The sequence below is a fragment of the Lissotriton vulgaris genome, chromosome 1_2 (assembly GCF_964263255.1).
Source record: "Lissotriton vulgaris chromosome 1_2, aLisVul1.2, whole genome shotgun sequence".
NCBI lineage: Eukaryota > Metazoa > Chordata > Amphibia > Caudata > Salamandridae > Lissotriton > Lissotriton vulgaris.
The window spans coordinates 30,656,117-30,675,800 of record NC_141686.1 but is presented as its reverse complement, the minus strand read 5'-3'; the positions used below and the strand labels follow the sequence as shown (position 1 = coordinate 30,675,800).

General features: G+C 45.1%; 1 protein-coding gene across 4 annotated transcripts in view; it reads left to right on the top strand.

Annotated features, from left to right (window-relative positions):
* Positions 1-19,684, top strand: part of DNM1L (dynamin 1L) — an 829,340-nt gene that overhangs the window by 275,278 nt on the left and 534,378 nt on the right. For all 4 annotated transcript variants that reach the window (XM_086952767.1, XM_086952765.1, XM_086952764.1 and 1 more), the window contains one exon: positions 15,768-15,814. In XM_086952767.1, coding sequence (XP_086808893.1) covers positions 15,768-15,814 — 47 coding nt within the window. The remainder of the gene's footprint in view (positions 1-15,767; positions 15,815-19,684) is intronic.

Here is a 19,684-nt window from a genome sequence, read left to right as displayed (position 1 = left end):
AGACCTTTCACATGGTGCTTTTTCCATGTGAAAGGACACATTACTGGAGTTGCGTCACTTTTGTGACGCACTCCAGCAATGCGTTACTTGGAATGTCATAAGGAGTGCGCACAGAAAAGTGACGCATCGCACCAGTGGTGTAAAAAAATGTGCCTCGTTGCGTTATATTTAAAAAGTGACGTATCTAGGTAGATGGGTCACTTTTTAAAATCAAGCGCCACATTATATCTGCGTGAGGTATAATGCATGCAGAGGGGGTGTTCCCCCGCAAAAAGCTTTGGAATAGCGACGCAGTGAAATGTTTGAGATTTCACTGCGTCACTTTTAGGATGCTGTTGCGTCCTTTAAATATAGTGCAACGAGGCACATTTTATTACACTGCTGGTGTGATGCGTCACTTTTCTGTGCGCACTCCTTATGACATTCCAGATGTGTCATATTTAATGTATGACGAATCATGTTGCAAGGAGTTACAGATACGTCAGTATTTCTGACATATCTGTAAACATAAAAGTGACGCGAGGCAGGCACAAGATTTTGACGCAACAGCATCCTAAAAGTGACGCAGAGAAATCTCATAGATTTCAGTACGTCGTTATTACCAAGCTTTTTGCGGGGGAATGCCCCCTCTGCATACATTATACCTGATGCAGATATAATGTGGCGCAGAGTTTTAAAAAGTGACCCATGTACCTAGATGCGTCACTTTTTAAAAATAGCGTCAGGTATAATGCATGCAGAGGGGGTGTTCCCCTGCAAAAAGCTTGGTAATAATGATGCAGTGCGTCACTTTTAGGATGCTGTTGCGCCAAAATCTTGCGCCTGCTTCACAGCAAACCTTTCACATGGTGCTTTTTCCATGTGAAAGGACACATTACTGGAGTTGCGTCACTTTTGTGACGCACTCCAGCAATGCGTTACTTTTGTGTTTACAGATACGTCAGAAATACTGACATATCTGTAACTCCTTGCGAATTGATTAGTCATATATTAAATATGACATATCTGGAATGTCATAAGGAGTGCGTCCACAAAAGTGACGCATTGCTGTTTTCACGTAGCGATGCGTCACTTTTCAGAAATGAGGCCTCCAGTTTATTCACTGTCATAACTTTCTTTTCTAACACTCACCTTCTTTCATTCCTCCTACTTCACTTCCTTTCACCTCTCATACCTTTCTGTTCTTTCTTACTCATTCTCCTTTCAATTATCAATGCACTATATTTCACTTACTCTTCATTTTTTTAAGAATATAGCTCTTTGATGAGAATTGGAGGTAGTTCTGAAAATAACTTTTGGTTTTCTTCTTTTAACTGAACAGGAACAAAAACAGGGAATGGAAACTGCTCAACAGGAGCAAAAAGAAAACAAAAAAATTAGGGGTGGGAAGGGCAGCGATGGTTCTCCAATGCTCGAACCATGAGCAGGACACTTTGCTCCCCATAGGTGAGGAGTTGATTGCAGTATCTGCATTTGACGACCCCATGGTTAAATGCAGGTTGTATGTTTGCCACCTGCTCCTGCGATTGCTCTCTCCCAGAAGAAGTTGCTCCTCCGGTTGATGTAGAGGCCCCATCTCTGGGAACCTCTTGTGCCAGAGCCCTGACACTTTCCCGGGCAAAATTCTGGGGGTGCCTCCTCTCCACATGGCGAATCATGGTGAAGTTGCCAAAAGAGTACTTTTTTGGGGGGTTACCCCGTGACAGGACCTGTTTGCAGATCCTGCACTCCACTTTTGGTGCATTCACCTTTTTCTGGTCTGCTGGAAACTTAAAAAATTTCCAGATGAAATGCTCTTTGACCTTCGGCTGAGGAGGCTCTTCATCAATGAATTCAGGCTCATCTTCACTGCTGGATGGTCTGGCAGCCATGATTATCCAAGACATATATGCAAGAGCAAAAAGGCAGGTCTTTCAGTCACAAAAGTGAAAGAAGAAGTGAAGGAAATGGGTGGGGATTTCATTCATTGTAAAAAAAAACTGTTAGCAACCAATGAAAAGTGTTATTTTAGGGTCACATGACCCGACGCGTTTACGCTGCGCGCTCCGGAGCACTTCCGGTGCGTTTACGCAGCGCGATCGTAGGCGCTTCCGGGGCGCAAACGTGGCGCGATCGTAGGCGCTTTTGCGTGCGTTTACACGCCGCGAACGTAGGCGCTTCCGAGGGCACTTACGTTGCGCGCCGAAGTGACGTCATCAAACTTTTACAGAAATGCATAATCATTTTCCTTATTAAAAAAAACTAATTTTATTTGTATGGTACGAAATGTTTTGCATTATTATTAACTTTTCATTCATATTTTTTTTCACGAACGACAGTTGCGCTCTGGGTGCGCTTTCAGATGAGCTCACGGAAAAGCTTACCGGAGAGCTTAGCTGAAAGCTTCCCGGAGCGCGCACCCAGAGCGCAAAAGAAAACAATTATATAAAAAAAATGAATACTTTAAAAAAAACAGCAAATTGTAAAAAAAAAAAAGGTTAGAAACTCGATATACAAAGGAATTAGCATTTAAAAAACCTATGAAATTCACTGAAAAAACCATAGGTTTCACACCAGTTATAGTTAGGAATTAGCATTTAAAAAACCTATTAAATTCACTGAAAAAACCATAGGTTTCACACCAGTTATAGTTAGCTGGAAATTTTACTGATATAAAACCATTGAAATTCCCACGTTATAGTTAGATGGACTCACTATAACTTGCGCGTGCAATGCACTGCTGACGATGTCTTAATAAGCCAGTTAACCAATCAATTTATAAAAACCATCCATTTAGACACTTATTTAAACATTTATTCTTCTATCAACTTTTACATATACATATATAAAATATATATGGTGTCATCAGTGATGTCATGAGTGATGTCACTGACCATGTCATGAGTGATGTAATATGTGACGTCATCAGCAGTGCATTGCATGCGCAAGTTATAGTGAGTCCATCTAACTATAACGTGGGAATTTCAATGGTTTTATATCAGTAAAATTTCTCACTTTTAGCTCGAACGGCTGAATGGATTTGCACGAAACTTGGCAAAATTGTAGGGACTGTTAGCCCGATGTGCCTTTGCTAGGTCTCAATATATGTGCTCCAGTGGATTTTGAGAAATTAACATTCAAAACAAGATATATATCTGTAACAGCGCTCCGGGCTGCGCTCCGGTCCGCTTACTTTTCGCGAAACGGAACTTTGCGATGCGAAGCTGATTGGCTTTCCGGTGTCTGTCAACATTCTAAACAGTCCGGAGCGGCCGCCATCTTATCTCTCGGTAGGATCGAGAGAGAAGAAGAGGTGAAAAACGAAGGGGGAATTTAATGAAAGGGGGCAAGGTAGACCCTTCTTGACCCCCTAGGAATGATGTTGGGGTTATTAAAGGGTCCCGTGGGGAAAATAAAAAAAATTGATTTTTCACGGTAGAAGCGCTTCTCGGGCCGCGAACTGGGCCGCAAACTGGTAGCGAAACGGGAATTCGCCATTTTGTGTTTCGTTTTAATTAAATTACTAGGTATAAGGGGGTGCGGGAGACGTATCCTGATCCCTTATGTTTTCTGAGGGTGGCTGAGGAGGCTCATATATGTTGATATATGTCTTCCAGCGGCTGTGCGGCCGCCATCTTGTCTCTCGGTAGGATCGAGAGAGAAGAAGAAGTGAAAAACGAAGGGGGAATTTAATGAAAGGGGGCAAGGTAGACCCCTCTTGACCCCCTAGGAATGATGTTGGGGTTATTAAAGGGTCCCGTGGGGAAAATAAAAAAAAATTGATTTTTCACGGTAGAAGTGCTTCTCGGGCCGCGAACTGGGCCGCAAACTGGTAGCGAAACGGGAATTCGTCATTTTGTGTTTCGTTTTAATTAAATTACTAGGTATAAGGGGGTGCGGGAGACGTATCCTGATCCCTTATGTTTTCTGAGGGTGGCTGAGGAGGCTCATATATGTTGATACATGTCTTCCAGCGGCTGTGCGTGAGCGTTTTTTTTTTTTTTGCTGCTTGACGTCTGTTAACGTTCGATTCGATGGAAATCAGGAAGTGTTGACCGCCAATTTGTCACTGCGATAAAATATTTTGTTATAAATGAATCCTTATTGATAAACATTGTCTGCGCCATCTTGCCTTTTTTCCAATGCCACAATTTTGTCGTGCACGGCAGCCATTTTAGATGCCTTGACCAGACCCACTCTCTGCACGCCGCCGATCCTCAGCACGGCTTCCCACCCTCGCAAGCATCTCCCCCACGCACTGGTCACCCCCGCTCTCTCCCTCATGCATGGGCCATAAACTTCCCCCCATCTGCGCTGCTCTTCCCTGAGAATCACACCCTGTGCCCGCCCGACACCTCCCTTTCACCCTATTCACTACCGCACCCTCTGACACTCCTCTTCCTCTGTGTCCGATTGTCCAGGCCGGTCCCAGGCTATCACCTAGCCCTGCGGATGTAGTTTATGGCCCCAGCTGCTGAGAATCCAGACATGCCAACCCTCCCGATTCAGGCGTGAGACTACCGATTTCAGTGCTAGTCTCCCGCCTCCCGATTCCTGCAAGCAAAAACCCGATTCCTCGGGGGTTTCAGCTGACAGGGCTTGGTATTGTGTTACGTGCTAATTCTTCCAGGAAACGTCAGAGGGCCGATGCAGGGGCTCTAGAAGGGGTGATAAACCATTTAAGCCTCATTAACACGCGCATGGTCTTTTAAAGATATGTGAAGTACTCGGGGGGCGGCGGTGTGTGTGTGTGCCCTCTTTCAGGAGCGGGCGGGGGGGGGGGGGCACTGCCAGCAACTTGCCAGGCCAGGCAGTGTTCAACACTTGCATCACCCTTTCTCTGCCTGCTATTGCGCTCCATGCTTCGGAAAGGTAAGACAAAGAACGTGCATTTGAGTTTGAAATGTCCGATCCTGTAGCAGCACACTTCCAAAGCCCACACATGACAATAACCCGATTCAAGGCCCCATTCACCCGATTTTTTTAAAATATATAGTACTCCAACAAAGTAGGATTATAAAACTTTATTAACTTTATAAATATATCGAACGCAACAAAAACTGTAAATACATTTAAACATTTTTTGGCAAAAAGAAGCAACAATGGTCAGTAGCTGTCTTTTGTGCGAATAGTCCCAAGGCAGCACAACGTGCTGAGTTCTGGACGGCACCCAGGTGATGTTACCTGGGTGCCGCACTGGTTTTTGGTTTCCTACAATGCAGCTCAGAAAAACAGCGTGGGGCGTCCCGGGTGGTGCGGGGGGAGGCCTCGTCAGTAGCGGTCTGTTGTGCGAATAGTCCCAAGGCAGCAGAACGCGCTGAGATGTGGATGGCACCCAGGTGATGTCCAGTAACTTGCCGCACTGGTTTTGGTATCCTACAATGCTGCTCCGAAAAACGGCGTGGGGCGCCCCGGGGGGGGCGTGGGGGAGGCGGCGTGAACGGACGTCCCCAGGTGGAGGCTCGTCTGCTGTACTGGGGCGCCCCTTTACCGTTTCAGTTGCCATTCCGCCCGCTTTTGCTACACTGTGCCTCATCCTCCATTCAGCTGTTTATCGCCCGCTCTTGCGGCTACAGCGTCTCGCTCACCATGTAGTTGAGTTGCGCCCACTCTTGCGGTGCAGCGATAGGCGGCTGCCATTGGATTCTTAAAATGGCGGACGGCTCTTCGGATTTGGGCCTGGTCCACTAAAATGGCCCTGGGACACCTTGGAACTCGGACGCTTGCCTGCTAGGGCTTGGGCTCCATTCTCGAAAGCGTCCCCTCAGCCGTGAAGATTCTACATAAGTCTTGGGGGCCCTCGACTCCTGCAGGCTTCCGGTGGGGAGCGGCTGCCATGATTGCTCGCGGAATGACCACGACGGAGCCACGAGATGGTGGTGCTCTCATGCTGACGCCAGCTTCAGTCTGAAACATCCAGAAACAAGGTGGGGCTTTCATCGTTTGGGAAAAAAAAATGTTCTAAACCAATGAAAAGTGTTATTTTTAGGTCATATGACCAAGCCTTCCATCATTAGGAAACCAAAAGTAAAATGAACCAATGAAAAGTTTTATAAACAAGTCACATGACCTGTTATGCGGCATAGGGCTACAAAAAGCGTAGAAAATCCGTTGGCACGTGAGGCGGCGTCCGTAGCGGACCGATGTGCGAATAGGCCGAAGGCAGCACAACGCGCCAAGATCCGGATGGCACCGAGTTGTTGTCCAGCAAGTTGCTGCACTGGTGTGGCTATCCTGCAATGCTGCGCCGAAAGTCGGCGTGGGGCGCCCCGTTGGCCTGTAAGGTCGCGTCAGTCAGTGGGGGCTGTGCATCTCCCCCAAGATGGAGGCTCCTCGGCTGCAGTGCGGCGCCCCTTAACTTTTCACTCGCCGTCCAACTGAGTTGCGTCCGCACTTGCGGCTACAGTAGGCCGAAGGCAGCACAGCGCGCCGAGATCCGGATGGCACCGAGGTGGTGTCCAGCAAGTTGCCGCACTGGTGTGGCCATCCTACAATGCTGCGCCGAAAGACGGCGTGTCCAGCTGAGTTCCGGTCACTCTTGCGGTACAGTGACTCGAACGCGCCGAGATCCGGATGGCACCGAGGTGGTGTCCAGCAAGTGGCCGCACTGGTGTGGCCATCCTACAATGCTGCGCCGAAAGTCGGCGTGGGGTGCCCCGTTGGCTTATGAGGTGATGTCAGTAGTGGACCGATGTGTGAATAGGTCGGAACCAGCACAAGGCGCCAAGATCCGGATGGCAAGTCCTGGATGTTGAGTGCCATAGTTGAGAGTTCTGAGCAGTGCTTGTAAGACTATGTGAAGCTTATTTGCACCTGCTGCAGCTTCACTATTACCCTGGTGTGGCCAAAGATCGCCCATGACATAGGCGGCCGGCTCCCGAGGTCCGGCGGAACTTTTTTCCTTTTCCTTTCTGCATCTTGTCCCACAATCCGTTTGACCTGAAGACACGACCAGGTCCCTGACTGTGTGTAGGGGGACGTTATTGATTGAATCAAAATGGCGGCTTCACACAAAGCTGACTCAAGCGTTGCTGTTGATGCTATACAGACAAAAATTGGTTTTCAGTTTGTACATTCTTCAGGATTTTTTTTTCCATCCAAGGCTGATTGAGAGTTTGTAGAAAAATGGCTTCAGATTTTCAACATACTACTCTTCAACATTCTTCCCAAATGTAACAATGTGAGACTCACTAGGAGAACGGCTGTTTATCTTTCCTTTCAAAATGCTGCCAACAATATTTTCTGAATGGAAGACACCATCTTGTAGCATAAAGGGCCGAAAGGGGTTCTGGTCTGGCCGATGGTTGTTGGAGACATTTTGACTATATCTTGGACCTGCCCGGCCTCGCCCAAAATGGCGCCGGTATAAATGGGACTCGTAACTCCTTGTTGTGTACTGGTTGAACAACCTTGATATCACGAGATATGAATGCAGTTTTGATGCTCATGGCGGGCGGGGACGAGAATTGATTGAATATTTCGACATCCGTATTGATATTAAGTTCTGATATGTTATTGATTACTGTACTATTGAAAGTTCGAATTAACGTCACCCATGGTACTTGCCCGCAAATGTATATCTAGATGATTTTTTTGTAAGTGGCTTTGTCGTATTTTAATTACAAAATGTACGTCCACCGATTCCGCAACTGTTAGACACCTTAGTTCTTGCAACCTAATGGCCCGCTCGTTACGTTCCTCTACAGTGTAAATGTCTCCTCATCATATACGTTTCCAGTTTGCTCCGTGGCCGGCCCACGTGGTTATAGGCCCGTATTTGTATACCGACATTTTCACAATAAAGGTTTTTAAAACAAAACATGGTAGTAGTATTTACATTGGTAAAGTTTTTACTTTTAGTCACTGTTTTCGAATCAGGAAAAGGCAAGTGAAATAAAGCAGTCCAATTACATGACGGATAAAAGGTATAATACGTAGGAACGCAGTAAAGATAAATGGTCAAGGGCAGTTGTGTTTTCCACTCCTGCAACATAAAGTGATCGATAAGAATCTGATAATCAGGCGTATCGGCGAGTAAGACAGCAGGCCGAGCCTCTTTTACTCAACGGCCCCGTCATGGGACGAAGAAACGCCCTTTTTCTCGAAAAAGGAATATATTTTACTTGCAGGACAGTTGTAAATTTTCCGGGAAAGTACATTAGCCTGGAACATTATAACATATATGTTTAAAAAAAAATGTTCGAAATCAATAAAAAGCGTATTTTTTAGGTCATATGACCAAGCTTTTCATTCTTAAAATAACAAAAGTAAAATGAAACAATAAAAAGTTTTAACAAGTCACATGACCTGTTATGCTTACGTTACGCGCTGCGCCCCGGATCACTTCCGGGTGCGCTAACGCGGCGTGTCATATAACGCATTACGCGACAACGTAGGTCAAGAATATAGTCAAAATGTCTCCACCAACCAGCGTTCGGAACACAACCCCTTTCAGCAGTCCAAAAAGTTCTGTTAAATGACAACAGAGGGGACAGGCAACAAGAACCATCAGTCAAAGAGGGGAGGGCAAGTTCTTCTCTACCGGGTCATGTTGGGGCGCTACCGGAACTGATCGAATTGGTAGTCTACAGTGTTTCTGGATGTTTCAGACTAAAGCTGGCGTCAGCATGAGAGCACCACCATCTCGTAGCTCCGTCGTGGCCATTCCACGAGCAAACATGGCAGCCGCTCCCCACCAGAAGCCTGCGGGAGTCGGGGGGCCCCCAAGACTTTTGTAGAATCTTCACGGCTGAGGGGACGCTTTCGAGAATGGGACCCAAGCCCTATCAGGGAAGCGTCCGAGTTCCAAGGTGTCCCAGGGCCAGTTTAGTGGACCACTCCCAAATCTGAAGAGCCGGCCGCCATTTTGAGAGTCCTGTGGCAGTCGCTTATCGTTGGATCGCAAGAGCTGGAGCAACTCAACTACATGGTGAGCGAGACGCTGTAGTCGCAAGAGCGGGCGGTAAACAGCTGAATGGCGGAAGAGGCACAGTGTAGCAAAAGCGGGCGGAATGGCAACTAAAACGGTAAAGGGGCGCCCCACTACAGCGTGTCTTCAGGTCAAACGGATTGTGGGACAAGGTCCAGAATAGAAGTCATCAAAAGGCAAAAAGTTCCGCCGGACCCCGGGAGCCGGCCGCCTATGTCGGGGGCGATCTCAGGCTACACCAGTGCTATAAGACTTGGGGAGGGGGTCGGAGCCAAGCGTCTTCTCCGAGTCCGTGCCATCACACCGCCCATCGGGGGCCTCCGTCAAGCGGTTTAGGGAGGTACCATATCACATTGTTTTCAAATGCAGTCAGGTCCACAAACGACCCTCACTTACTTTGAGAATAGTGAAGCTGCAGTAGGTGGAAATAAGCTTCAGACAGTGTTACAAGCGCTGCTCAGAACTCTGAACTATGGCACCCAACATCCAGAACTTATGCCATTTGAGAATGGCAGTGACATCGAAGCAACTCAGGGACCAAAACCATTAACGTACTTTCACGTATGAAAATCTTACTTGGGGAGGGGGCAGGAGCGAAGCGCCCCCTCCCAGTCCGCGCACCACACCGTATGTGGAAAATCTGAAGCCATCGTTCTACAAACTCAACCAACCTCGGATGGAAAAATCTCGAAAAATGTACAAACTGAAAACCAGTTTTGGTCTGCATAGCATCAGTAGCAACGCTTGCTATCAGAGTGCATGAGTTTCATGCTCGATCGATTGAGCTAGCCGGATCGGGCAACAAAAAGTATAAAATAGTTATGTAAATAGTTATTTAATAAAATGTTTTACCCTGTTACGTTGCTGGTGTGTTGTATATATTTTTAATATTTGCATAGGGTTTGTCGTTATTTTGGGCGGGGTGGGTGACGGAGCCGAGCTGTCTTGCAGCCCTCATGGTGTGGAGCTCAGTTCATCTCACTATTTTCGTATTTCTCATGAAGGGTTGTTCCTAATATTTCTATTTTAGCGAGGTCAAAAAGAGATCCAATTAGTGGCCTACTGATTTTGCTCGATTACTTTTATTTTTTTACACGATTTTTCACGATTTTTCACTATCTGCAAAGACTAAACAGAGTATTGCGACTTTGTGCTTGTTTGTAAATAGAGAATGAACCAAGGAGAATCAATTGTAAAACAGTAAATGCTTGGATAACAATCAATCAAATGGAGAGACAAGCAGGCACGACGGATTACAACGGGGGTAAAGGCCTGCGTTAACTACCCTTCACTATCTGCAAAGAGAGAGTACTACTAAGAGAAAAGAGAGGAGGGGGGGGGGCAGCGTTCAAAGCACATCAGCGTGCATAAACACGAAAAAGTTTTTACCTATCACGTACTTGACATTTGACAGCTTTTGATATTTGCTATTAAAAAACCATTGAAATTCACAGAAAAAACCATAGGTTTTAGGCCATATATAGTTAGGAATTTGCATTTACAAAACCTTGAAAATTCACTGAAAAAACCATTGGTTATAGACCATATATAGTTAGGGATTAGCCGTTTCAAAACCTTATTTTACTCACACAAAACCATTGAAATTTCATATATAGTTAGTTGCACTAACTATATATCGCGCACCTGCAATCCACTGCTGATGATGTCACATATTACATCATTCATGACATGGTTAGTGACATCACTGATGACATCACTGATGACATCTCAAATGACATCACTGATGACATCTCAAATGACATCACTGATGACATCTCAAATGACATCACTGATGACATCTCAAATGACATCACTGATAAAATCACTGATAACATCTCATTTGACATGACTGATCACATCACTGATGATATCATTCATGTGATAATACCATGAACCTCTTCAGACTCTAATATAACCTTAGATACAATCAGTGTAAACAGACAGTCACAGACTGTCACTCATCCATGGAGTTACTCACACACCTAGTCAGTTATGCAAAAAATCAATCACACCTCCATTTTCTCAACTATACAGTTATACACACCTTACTTATTCAAACATATACTAACACATATTTACTCTCTTATACAATCCCTGATACATGTTCACAATGATCCATACAGCCACTCACACATTCACTGGCTCTTATGCACAGTTATTTATATATGTCAACTCTCACATGTACTGTGTTTTACATATGTACTTACTTTGACACATAGCACTGAGATATCCATTCACTCACCAATACACTCATGCACAGTCAACCGCCCATACAGCTGTTTCCACATGCACTTTTGAACCCATACATATAGTGAATCAACTACTCACACATCTATGTACAGAGTCACACACCTCCCAGCCACCCATACACACACACTCAGTTTCCCATACAAATACTTGGACAACCAATGAATAACCCATGCAGTTACTCATATAGCTACTGATCAACACATGCAGCAGTTTGTAGAACAACAGATATAATGATGCACAAATTAAGACAGTTTAGTCACTAACCCATGCACTCAGTAAGACACATTTAATCATTCTCTCATACAGTCAGTCATGCACCTACTAAATCCTTCTTCCAGATACTTGTACATCCACTCATTCTTCAATATGTAAGACATATTTTAACCTTACAGAAACATACAGTCACTGGATGTTGTCATCAGTGATGTCATCAGTGATGTCATTTGAGATGTCATCAGTGATGTCACTAACCATGTCATGAATGATGTAATATGTGACATCATCAGCAGTGGATTGCGGGTGCGCAATATATAGTTAGTGCAACTAACTATATATGAAATTTCAATGGTTTTGTGTGAGTAAAATAAGGTTTTGAAAAGGCTAATCCCTAACTATATATGGTCTATAACCTATGGTTTTTATATATATATATATATATATATATATATATATATATATATATATATATATATATATATATATATATATATATATATATATATATATATATATATATATATATATATATATATATATATATATATAAAATATTTTTCCATATAGATGCATAGAATACTTTTGGGTCCGCCTTCTTCTGCCACTGGTCTGTTTGTGTGTCATTTTCACGCTCCTTCCATCCATGATAGCGTTCTGCATGGGGTAATGGTTCAGTCCACATCCGTAAATGTGTTACTTATCCTGTGAATGACAGCAGTTTCAAACCATGTGCACATCCACCTGAAAATTAACGTACATCACCTTCAGGCTAGTTGGCAAGTCCTTTAGTTTTCAATTTTCTCCTCTTTCCCCTTTCATTCCTTTGCTGCTTCTCTTTATTATTTTCTCAATAGGATACAGTAGCTGTTTAGGGCTAGGCAATGCTAACGGTTCGCTTGTTTGCCTATTATTTCAGCTGCATCCGCGTGGCTATTTCCTCTAACCAATATGGAATGCTGTTGTCCTTAGAATAATATTATTTTTTGTGTTGAAATATTACCAACCAGTTCGTTCTAAACATGGCCATCATGCTGGAACTTTATAACCATTAAAGACCGTGAACAATGCCACTGCTAGACGGACATGCGCTGCTATCTTTAGTTTCATTATTGCGAGCATGTGCCTGCATTGTTTAGACAACAGCATGTTTTCTTTTTCTACTTGTATTCTTTTAATTTGTTGCATATTGGTGTGTATGTATCAGAGGGTGAATGCAAGAATGAGTGCAAAGTCTCGACTACAGACAGCGTTTGCTGTCAGTTGATCTGTTCTTTTTGCAGTATTCTTGGAGTGGGTTTTGAGTAAGCCCCTTGCACATGATTGGCTGGTTTTGTGGTCCGTCTAAGTTTTTTTATTCTTGGTTTGTTCACTTTCCGCTCCTTTCTTGTATTTGTCCTGCCAGGAGCATTTATTTTTCACAGTATTCTGATTGGTTGACTTCTATCCTTCCACTACTGATGTTGCTTGCTTTCAGAGAACCTACATTTTTCCTTTGAACTGTTTGAGGGTTTGTGTTTCCTTGCCCTCTTCCCTGTATAATGCTTTTCTTTCTTTTTGCCCACGACCACTCCTTTTTTTTTTTTTTTGCTTTCCAAAGCTTGCACCCCTAAGACTTATTGGCTTTGCACTTATGATCCATTCCACGCATGAGTGGCTTGTTTGACAAATCGAAGTACAGCATACAGGATTTCACCCAGTCTGCTCTAGACCCTTTCCATGGTTGACTACAATTTTGCAAGTTGCTCTTTCATTTTCATTGCACAATCTAAGCACTCGGTATTAAAAAATAGAGTTGCAGGCTGGTTGGCCCAACACCAGCCGATATCAGAAATCATCTGGAATCTTACCTACTTCAGTGAAAAGGCTATTGGGGGAAAACTGATCACATCGTTAGGTCTTCAGTTGAACCTGTTCATTGAAAGCAATAGTCTCCCAAGTGCTACAGTTCAGTTGTAATGCAGACATCATGCTTTTTTGCAGCCCTGACTTTAAAGGGGAATTGACACTTGTTGGAGCCAAGTATCAGCCAGGATACAGGCAGTCGGTGCAGGCTGAAAAGGCAGGAGGGTCCCAATGCAACTGACTTATCCCTTCACCCATTGGAAAATGCTAGTTTTCTGCACAGATGTTCTGTGCCGTCTCTGCCTCCAGGTACAGATTTAACAAGCAAAACCCCACACCTACGGCAGATTGGTCAGAAATAAGTTCTTTTCACATCATTACATGGATTACTGACCACCTTGATGATGCTAATGTGCACTAACAAGCTGTTGTGCGAGCGCCCAGTCAAACAGCGCAGTCTGGAAAAAAAGGCTCAGCACCAAATGGAAAATGAAGCTACATGCCAACATCACAGCTTTTTAGGTCTCGCGTCCTATCGATGTGCGCAAGGGCATCGAGCGGAGCGAGAATTCAAGTGGCGAAAACATCGTCAAACCAAAGGGCTTTCAGCCCCGCGGTTTTCATGCAGTTCACGTGAACCACGTGATTAAACATGCACGCGCATTGAGGGCCAGCCCAGCACATCAAAGGGCTTCTCCTCCCCTAATTATTCATGGCCGGCCGCAGGCCGGCCGTACTTTCAGTTTCCCGAAACGGCTTCTCCTCACCTAATTAGGGGAGGAGAAGCCCTTTGATGTGCTTCACACCAATGCGCCTCACAGTCATTCCTAAGTCAGTACTCTGCCTCTGCCCAAGACCTGCCTTCTAACACTTTGAGCCTCGCAGGCAGGCCGTGGCCAATTGCTGCTTGTTATTATTATTATTATTTATCTTCTAGAGCGTTTGGCTACCCCCAACTGGGGTGTCCTGGCGCTAAGCGAAGAAGATGGGTTAAGTGATCAGCACTGTGGGGCCCGCGAGAGTCTACGGGAGACTAAAGAGCCATGTTTTCAGTAGCTTACGAAAGCTAGGCTCTGATGGGGCCTTTCTGATTCGTAGGGGTAGGGAATTCCAGAGGATGGTTGTTATGACAGCGAATGAGCTTCTGCTCAGTCTGGCCTTCGCAAAGCGAGGGGTAACAAGAAGTTCTTGGTGATTGGACCTTAGATTTCTTGTATGGTGTGATTTGTGGATTCTTTTCCTTAGGTAGTGGGGACCGGTGCCGTTTATTGCTCTGTAAGCAAGGGTGAGTGCCTTGCATTCTGTTTGTTTTCTTCCCGGTAACCAATGAGGGCTACGTAGATGTGATGTCTTGGGGGGATATTTCTTATGAGCCTTGCAGCTGCGTTCTGTATTGTTTGCAGCTTTCCCAATAGGTAGGCTGGTAGGCCCAGATATAGACTGTTGGCATATTCTAATTGGGATGTCACCAGTGCGTGGACAATAGTTTTTATGCACTCCATAGGTAGGAGGTGGAGGAATTTCTGCAGTGCTTTTAGTTTCCAGAAGCACGTAGAGGAAACATGTCCTATCTGGGTTTTTCACAACAATGTATTGTCGATTTTGAATCCCAAATTCCTAGCCCATGAGACAGGACATGGAGGTGGATAGAGCACTGAAGGCCACCAAAGGTCAGCTCGAGCTTTTAATGTATGTTGTCATCAAGCTCCTATGCATAACAGGATGCTGCGTTGAGACTGAGCCGCCTCAGAAGTCGGACACCTTGCTGGTCAGATCTTTGACACCCTTTATTATTATCATTTGTTTTTTTATACGGAGCTCCCCATACCTTGCATGCGTTCTGTGTGTCAATACACAATGAATATTTATCTTTTCAGTCGCAAAAAATGTAGAATATAATCGTCATACCCTGATCCAGATGAAGAAATAAGTATCATTATTTTTGTAGTCAGACCACGCCGGGCTGACAGTGTTTGTATCTAGGGCGGGAAAGGGAGATGGAAGAATTGAAAATACAGTGTAGAGATTAGGGCTAGTAGGCTATTTCAGTCCTAAGAGCTCCCTTAACCTTGCAGAATGCATGCGTTCTATGTGTCAATAAACAATGAATATTATCTTTTCCGTCACAAAAAATGTAGAATATAAACGTAATACCCTGATCCAGATGAAATAAGTATCTTTATTTTTGTAGTCAGACCACGCCGGGCTGGGAGTGTTTGTATCTAGGGCAGGAAAGGAAGATGGAAGAATTGAAAATACACTGTACAGATTAAGGCAAGTAGGCAATTTCAGTCCTAAGAGCTCAGAGATTAGTTATTACATACAAATGAACATAACTTGTTTTTCTTCAAAAACGATGCTTTCATCCAAGCACTTCCTGGGGGTGAGTCTCTTTCTACCATCTGCACCGATCTAATTATGTCACCCCTTAATTCAGTTAGACATTCAACCGGATTTTAAGAAAAATATTTGCATCGTACCAATTGCTGCCTTTCTGAAAGATATTGTTATTGGTAATTTTTTTTAATCTTACTCCTTCATGCATTTTCAGGGGTTGAAGCTGAAGAATGGGGTAAATTCCTCCACACCAAAAACAAGGTGAGTCTGCTCTGTAGCAAATATATACTTTACACCTAAACAAAGAGTATTGCAGACCTAATTGGTCAATAGTTTGGTGTGGACTCTACAATAATACATCTTTATCAGCCACACTGTTGCATCCTAGCTGTCCTATTACTTAAGGCTTTTTAGGTCTCACGCTCCATACAGCATAACTGTCTGATGGCAAAAAGACCTAATGTCTGCTTGCAGTGAACAGATAGCCCGCCCATTGGTTACCACTATTTGATTTTTCACTATCATCAACTTTCTTATCATTTAGAATGTGTGGGCTTTCTTTATTCTTCTTGTGTTTTCCCTACCCTAGAGCTTGGATGCATTAGTTATGTCCTTGCAGTGCTTGCTTTTCAAGCCCTTCTTTTTAGGTCGAGGACTCCGTCGCACTGCGTAAGCAGTGGGCGGAGCTCCGAAGATTTAATGTTTCTTAGAGGGGGCTTAAAACCCGCCCGCCCCTCTTCTCCATTGGCTGGCTTCCTAAACGGAGGCCAGCCATTGGAGGAGAGGGGCGTCACTCGGTTCAAGCCCCGTCTTTTTCGGATTCGGGGCGTTTATTTAAGCTTCTTTCTATTTACTTTCTCTCCGCTTCCCATTGGCTGGAATTTTATCTTCCAGCCAATGGGAAGGGGAGAGAACGAAAACCACGCCCCCGAATCAGAAAAAGACTATGCTTTCTCCGAGGCATTTCTGCATTGACTCAGGGAAACATGGTGGTTTTCAGGGACACCCTCCCTCTCGCCGAGGTCCCAGTCTATTCCTCATGTAATGTACCTTTTGCTACCTCTTGTATTTTGTTTGCTCACAATGGTCACTTTTGCCTTATGTAACTTAACGTTTGCTTTTGTATCCTTTTCCCCCCAAATCCGACAAAAATATCGGCATAGCCCGTAAAGAACAATGGTTCGGGTGCCCACTGTGCTGCGGAGTCACCCGGTCGAACAAGGGATACGTTTTATCTCTGCCCCGAGATAGACGGCAATGACTTTGGACCGTCACTCCGCGACTACCACTGCTGCTGCGGGGCCTGCGACTGCAGGGATGCGACAAGTGCCAGCAGATGGGGGGCAAAGAGGAGGGCGCACCACGGGAGCAGGGCTCTGCTACCGGCTGGGGGGGGGGACCTCTGAGGGCGAGGAGTCCTGGTCACAGCACCGGGCATCCCTCAGAGCAGGACGTGCTCTCTGACGAGGGCTGCTTTCAAAAGCTCATAGTACTTCTGCGCCTCTCGGGAGCCGTGCAGCCCCTCTGTCCCAGGGCGACCTCTGTCAGGATGTCCCTCCAAAGTTCAGAAGGACCCGCGCCGCCGCCTTCAGCCTTGCCCGCCTCCTGGAAAGCGCAGCGTTTCCATTGCAAATCAGTTGCCTCCTGTAACAAAACGCTCCAGTGACAGATTCTTCAAGGCCACCCCGAAGAGACTGCTACGGGCTTAGCTAAAAACAAACACATCAGGGACACCAACGAGGTGCGCACTGCAGGGTTAATATCTTTGAGCTCAAGTCAGAGGCCGCGCTAAACTCAGGGTAGGTACTGTTACCAAGTTTCTTTAACTCTTTAAACAATAACTAAGCGCGCCTCTGAGTTAGCACTCACCCACGCAGTGGAACGCGTACATTCCTGAATCCTAAACGGCAGTCTGCACAAGGCCCTGTAACCCCACCCTGTCTTCACCCCATTGGTTAAAACATGACACCTCTCTGGAGTTGTAAACGGGTCGGCCAGCCTGTGTTTTCAAGTCTCGCCTACGCGCTGCCGGGATATGTAGTGAGCTTTACTCTGTCCATGTAAACCTCTTCTCCCTTTTGAACACCGTGAAACAAAAAAAACACACGAAAACAACCAATATGAAGTGATTAAAAGTGCTTGGTCTCCTATGCTTCTTTGCCAGCGCTTGAAATTTTGGCAGCTTTTCTCTCAGTGGAAAACTACTAGAAACTCAATGTCCCAGAATCCCTAGCAGCTGTTCTTTTCGCATCACTCCCAAATTTGCTCAGAGTAACTGTTGCCAGACAAGCACTTCAGAAACTTTCAATGCTTTGTAAATACAGGGCAGATATTAGGTAGCAACCCACCTCTTATAGAGGCACCGCGGATACTTTGTTTATGTATCGTTTAAAGGAAGAATCCACCAGCAAAATGGGGGTGAAGCCAGCTGCCCGGTCAAATACGGGGAACATCCCCGCAGAGGGAGCCTAGGAGAGCAGGGCTCGTTCTGTCCCAGCTCCGGCTGTGATGGCTGACTCGTGCTTGAGCGATGTGGTGCTGCGGGTGTCCGTGGAGTCGCTGCAGGTGGCTCCCAGGTTGATGGCGGCCACCGTGGTCATGGGAGTGGTGCTCTGAGTCGTCGCGGGGGCCCTGCTCTGCTTCTTCGTGTTCCTGCCCCGCTTGCAAAAGAAGGTAGCGTGCTCCCCAGCCGGGACTGACTTTACAGCTTAATAATCTCCGCATTCTTACCCCTCTCAGAATCGCTTGCATTTGACAGATTGTATTCCAGTGGAAACCACATTGTAGATGGTGTCCTTAATGTTTATGCGCTCTTGTATCTTATATTATTCCTCTCTCTTTGTTAGTAGGAGCCACTCTTATAGATTGCCTTATTAAAGTGCATATTTATAGATTCGCTAATCTGTGCACATAATTGTAGTTGATTTTAATTTAGCAATACAAAGATTGACAAAACATTCAGGGGAAACAAATCAAACTTTGTCAACAGATGAAAATTCGGAGTGCAGGACAGTGCTCCTTGAATTGCAGCATTTCATAGACTTTGAAACAACTGAGTAGGAATAACAGTAAAATAACTCCCACCTTGAACCATATCTTAAATGGCACCAAGGGACACATCCCATACTCCCTAGAACAGTTTCCTATACCCTTTTGTCGTCCTTCCTTTCACGTATCCATCCACACATCCATCGGTTCTCACGTTCACCCTTTATTCACCCACATTTGTATGCTTCCTTCATTGTCCATCCACTCGTCGGTATATGTATGCATCGATTTATCTTTTTAGCCATTGATCCAGTCACTAGCCCATCACCTATCCTTCCACCAATCCTCAATTTACTCTGCTACTCATCGTTCCATTGCTCCATCCATCACTCCAATTGGTTCATTCTAAAGTCCATCCATCCTTCCACCCGTCACCATTTCTTCCTTCTTTGTTTCGAAGTTTCCTTCCTTCTTTCACTCTTCCTTTCCCCTTCCATTCTTGTCTTTCTTTCTGCCCATCTTACTTTTTCCTCCTGTGTAGATAGCTTTTTTTGTAGGTGGCTCTATGTGTGGGTGGCTCTGTCTGTGTGAGGGTGGCTCTGTTTAGGTGGCTCTGTGTGTGTGGGTGGCTCTATGTGAATGACTCTGTGTGGGTGGCTGTATGTGTGTGTGTGGCTCTGTGTGGGTGTAAATGTAATAGGTCATGCATATGCGAGCGATGAAGCTATTGGCATTGTAAATGACAATGCCATTTATTTAACGATTAAGCTATTGGCAATGTAAATGACAATGCTATTTATTTATGATTAAAAAAAAAATGTCATAAGCAATGCCAATAGCTCTACCTTTAATAATGCCGAGACCCTTGCATTGTAAATGCTTGTTTTCTTTTGAGATAAGCACTCCATAAGATGGCCCAAATATCAAAAGATTTGGTTGACTTTGGTGGCGGGGGTGGCCAAACGGAATATAGCGCAAGGATTGGTTTCGATGAATCCTTCTAGACTTCATGATTGGGAAACAGACTTAGACTTTTGCATGCGAGCAGAAAAAATAGTCCATCAAAGTCGGGGCTACCTGAAGAAATGGGTAAAGGTCTGGGGAGCATGGCAGGCACGTAGGGAGTTCCTATAGGGTATATCA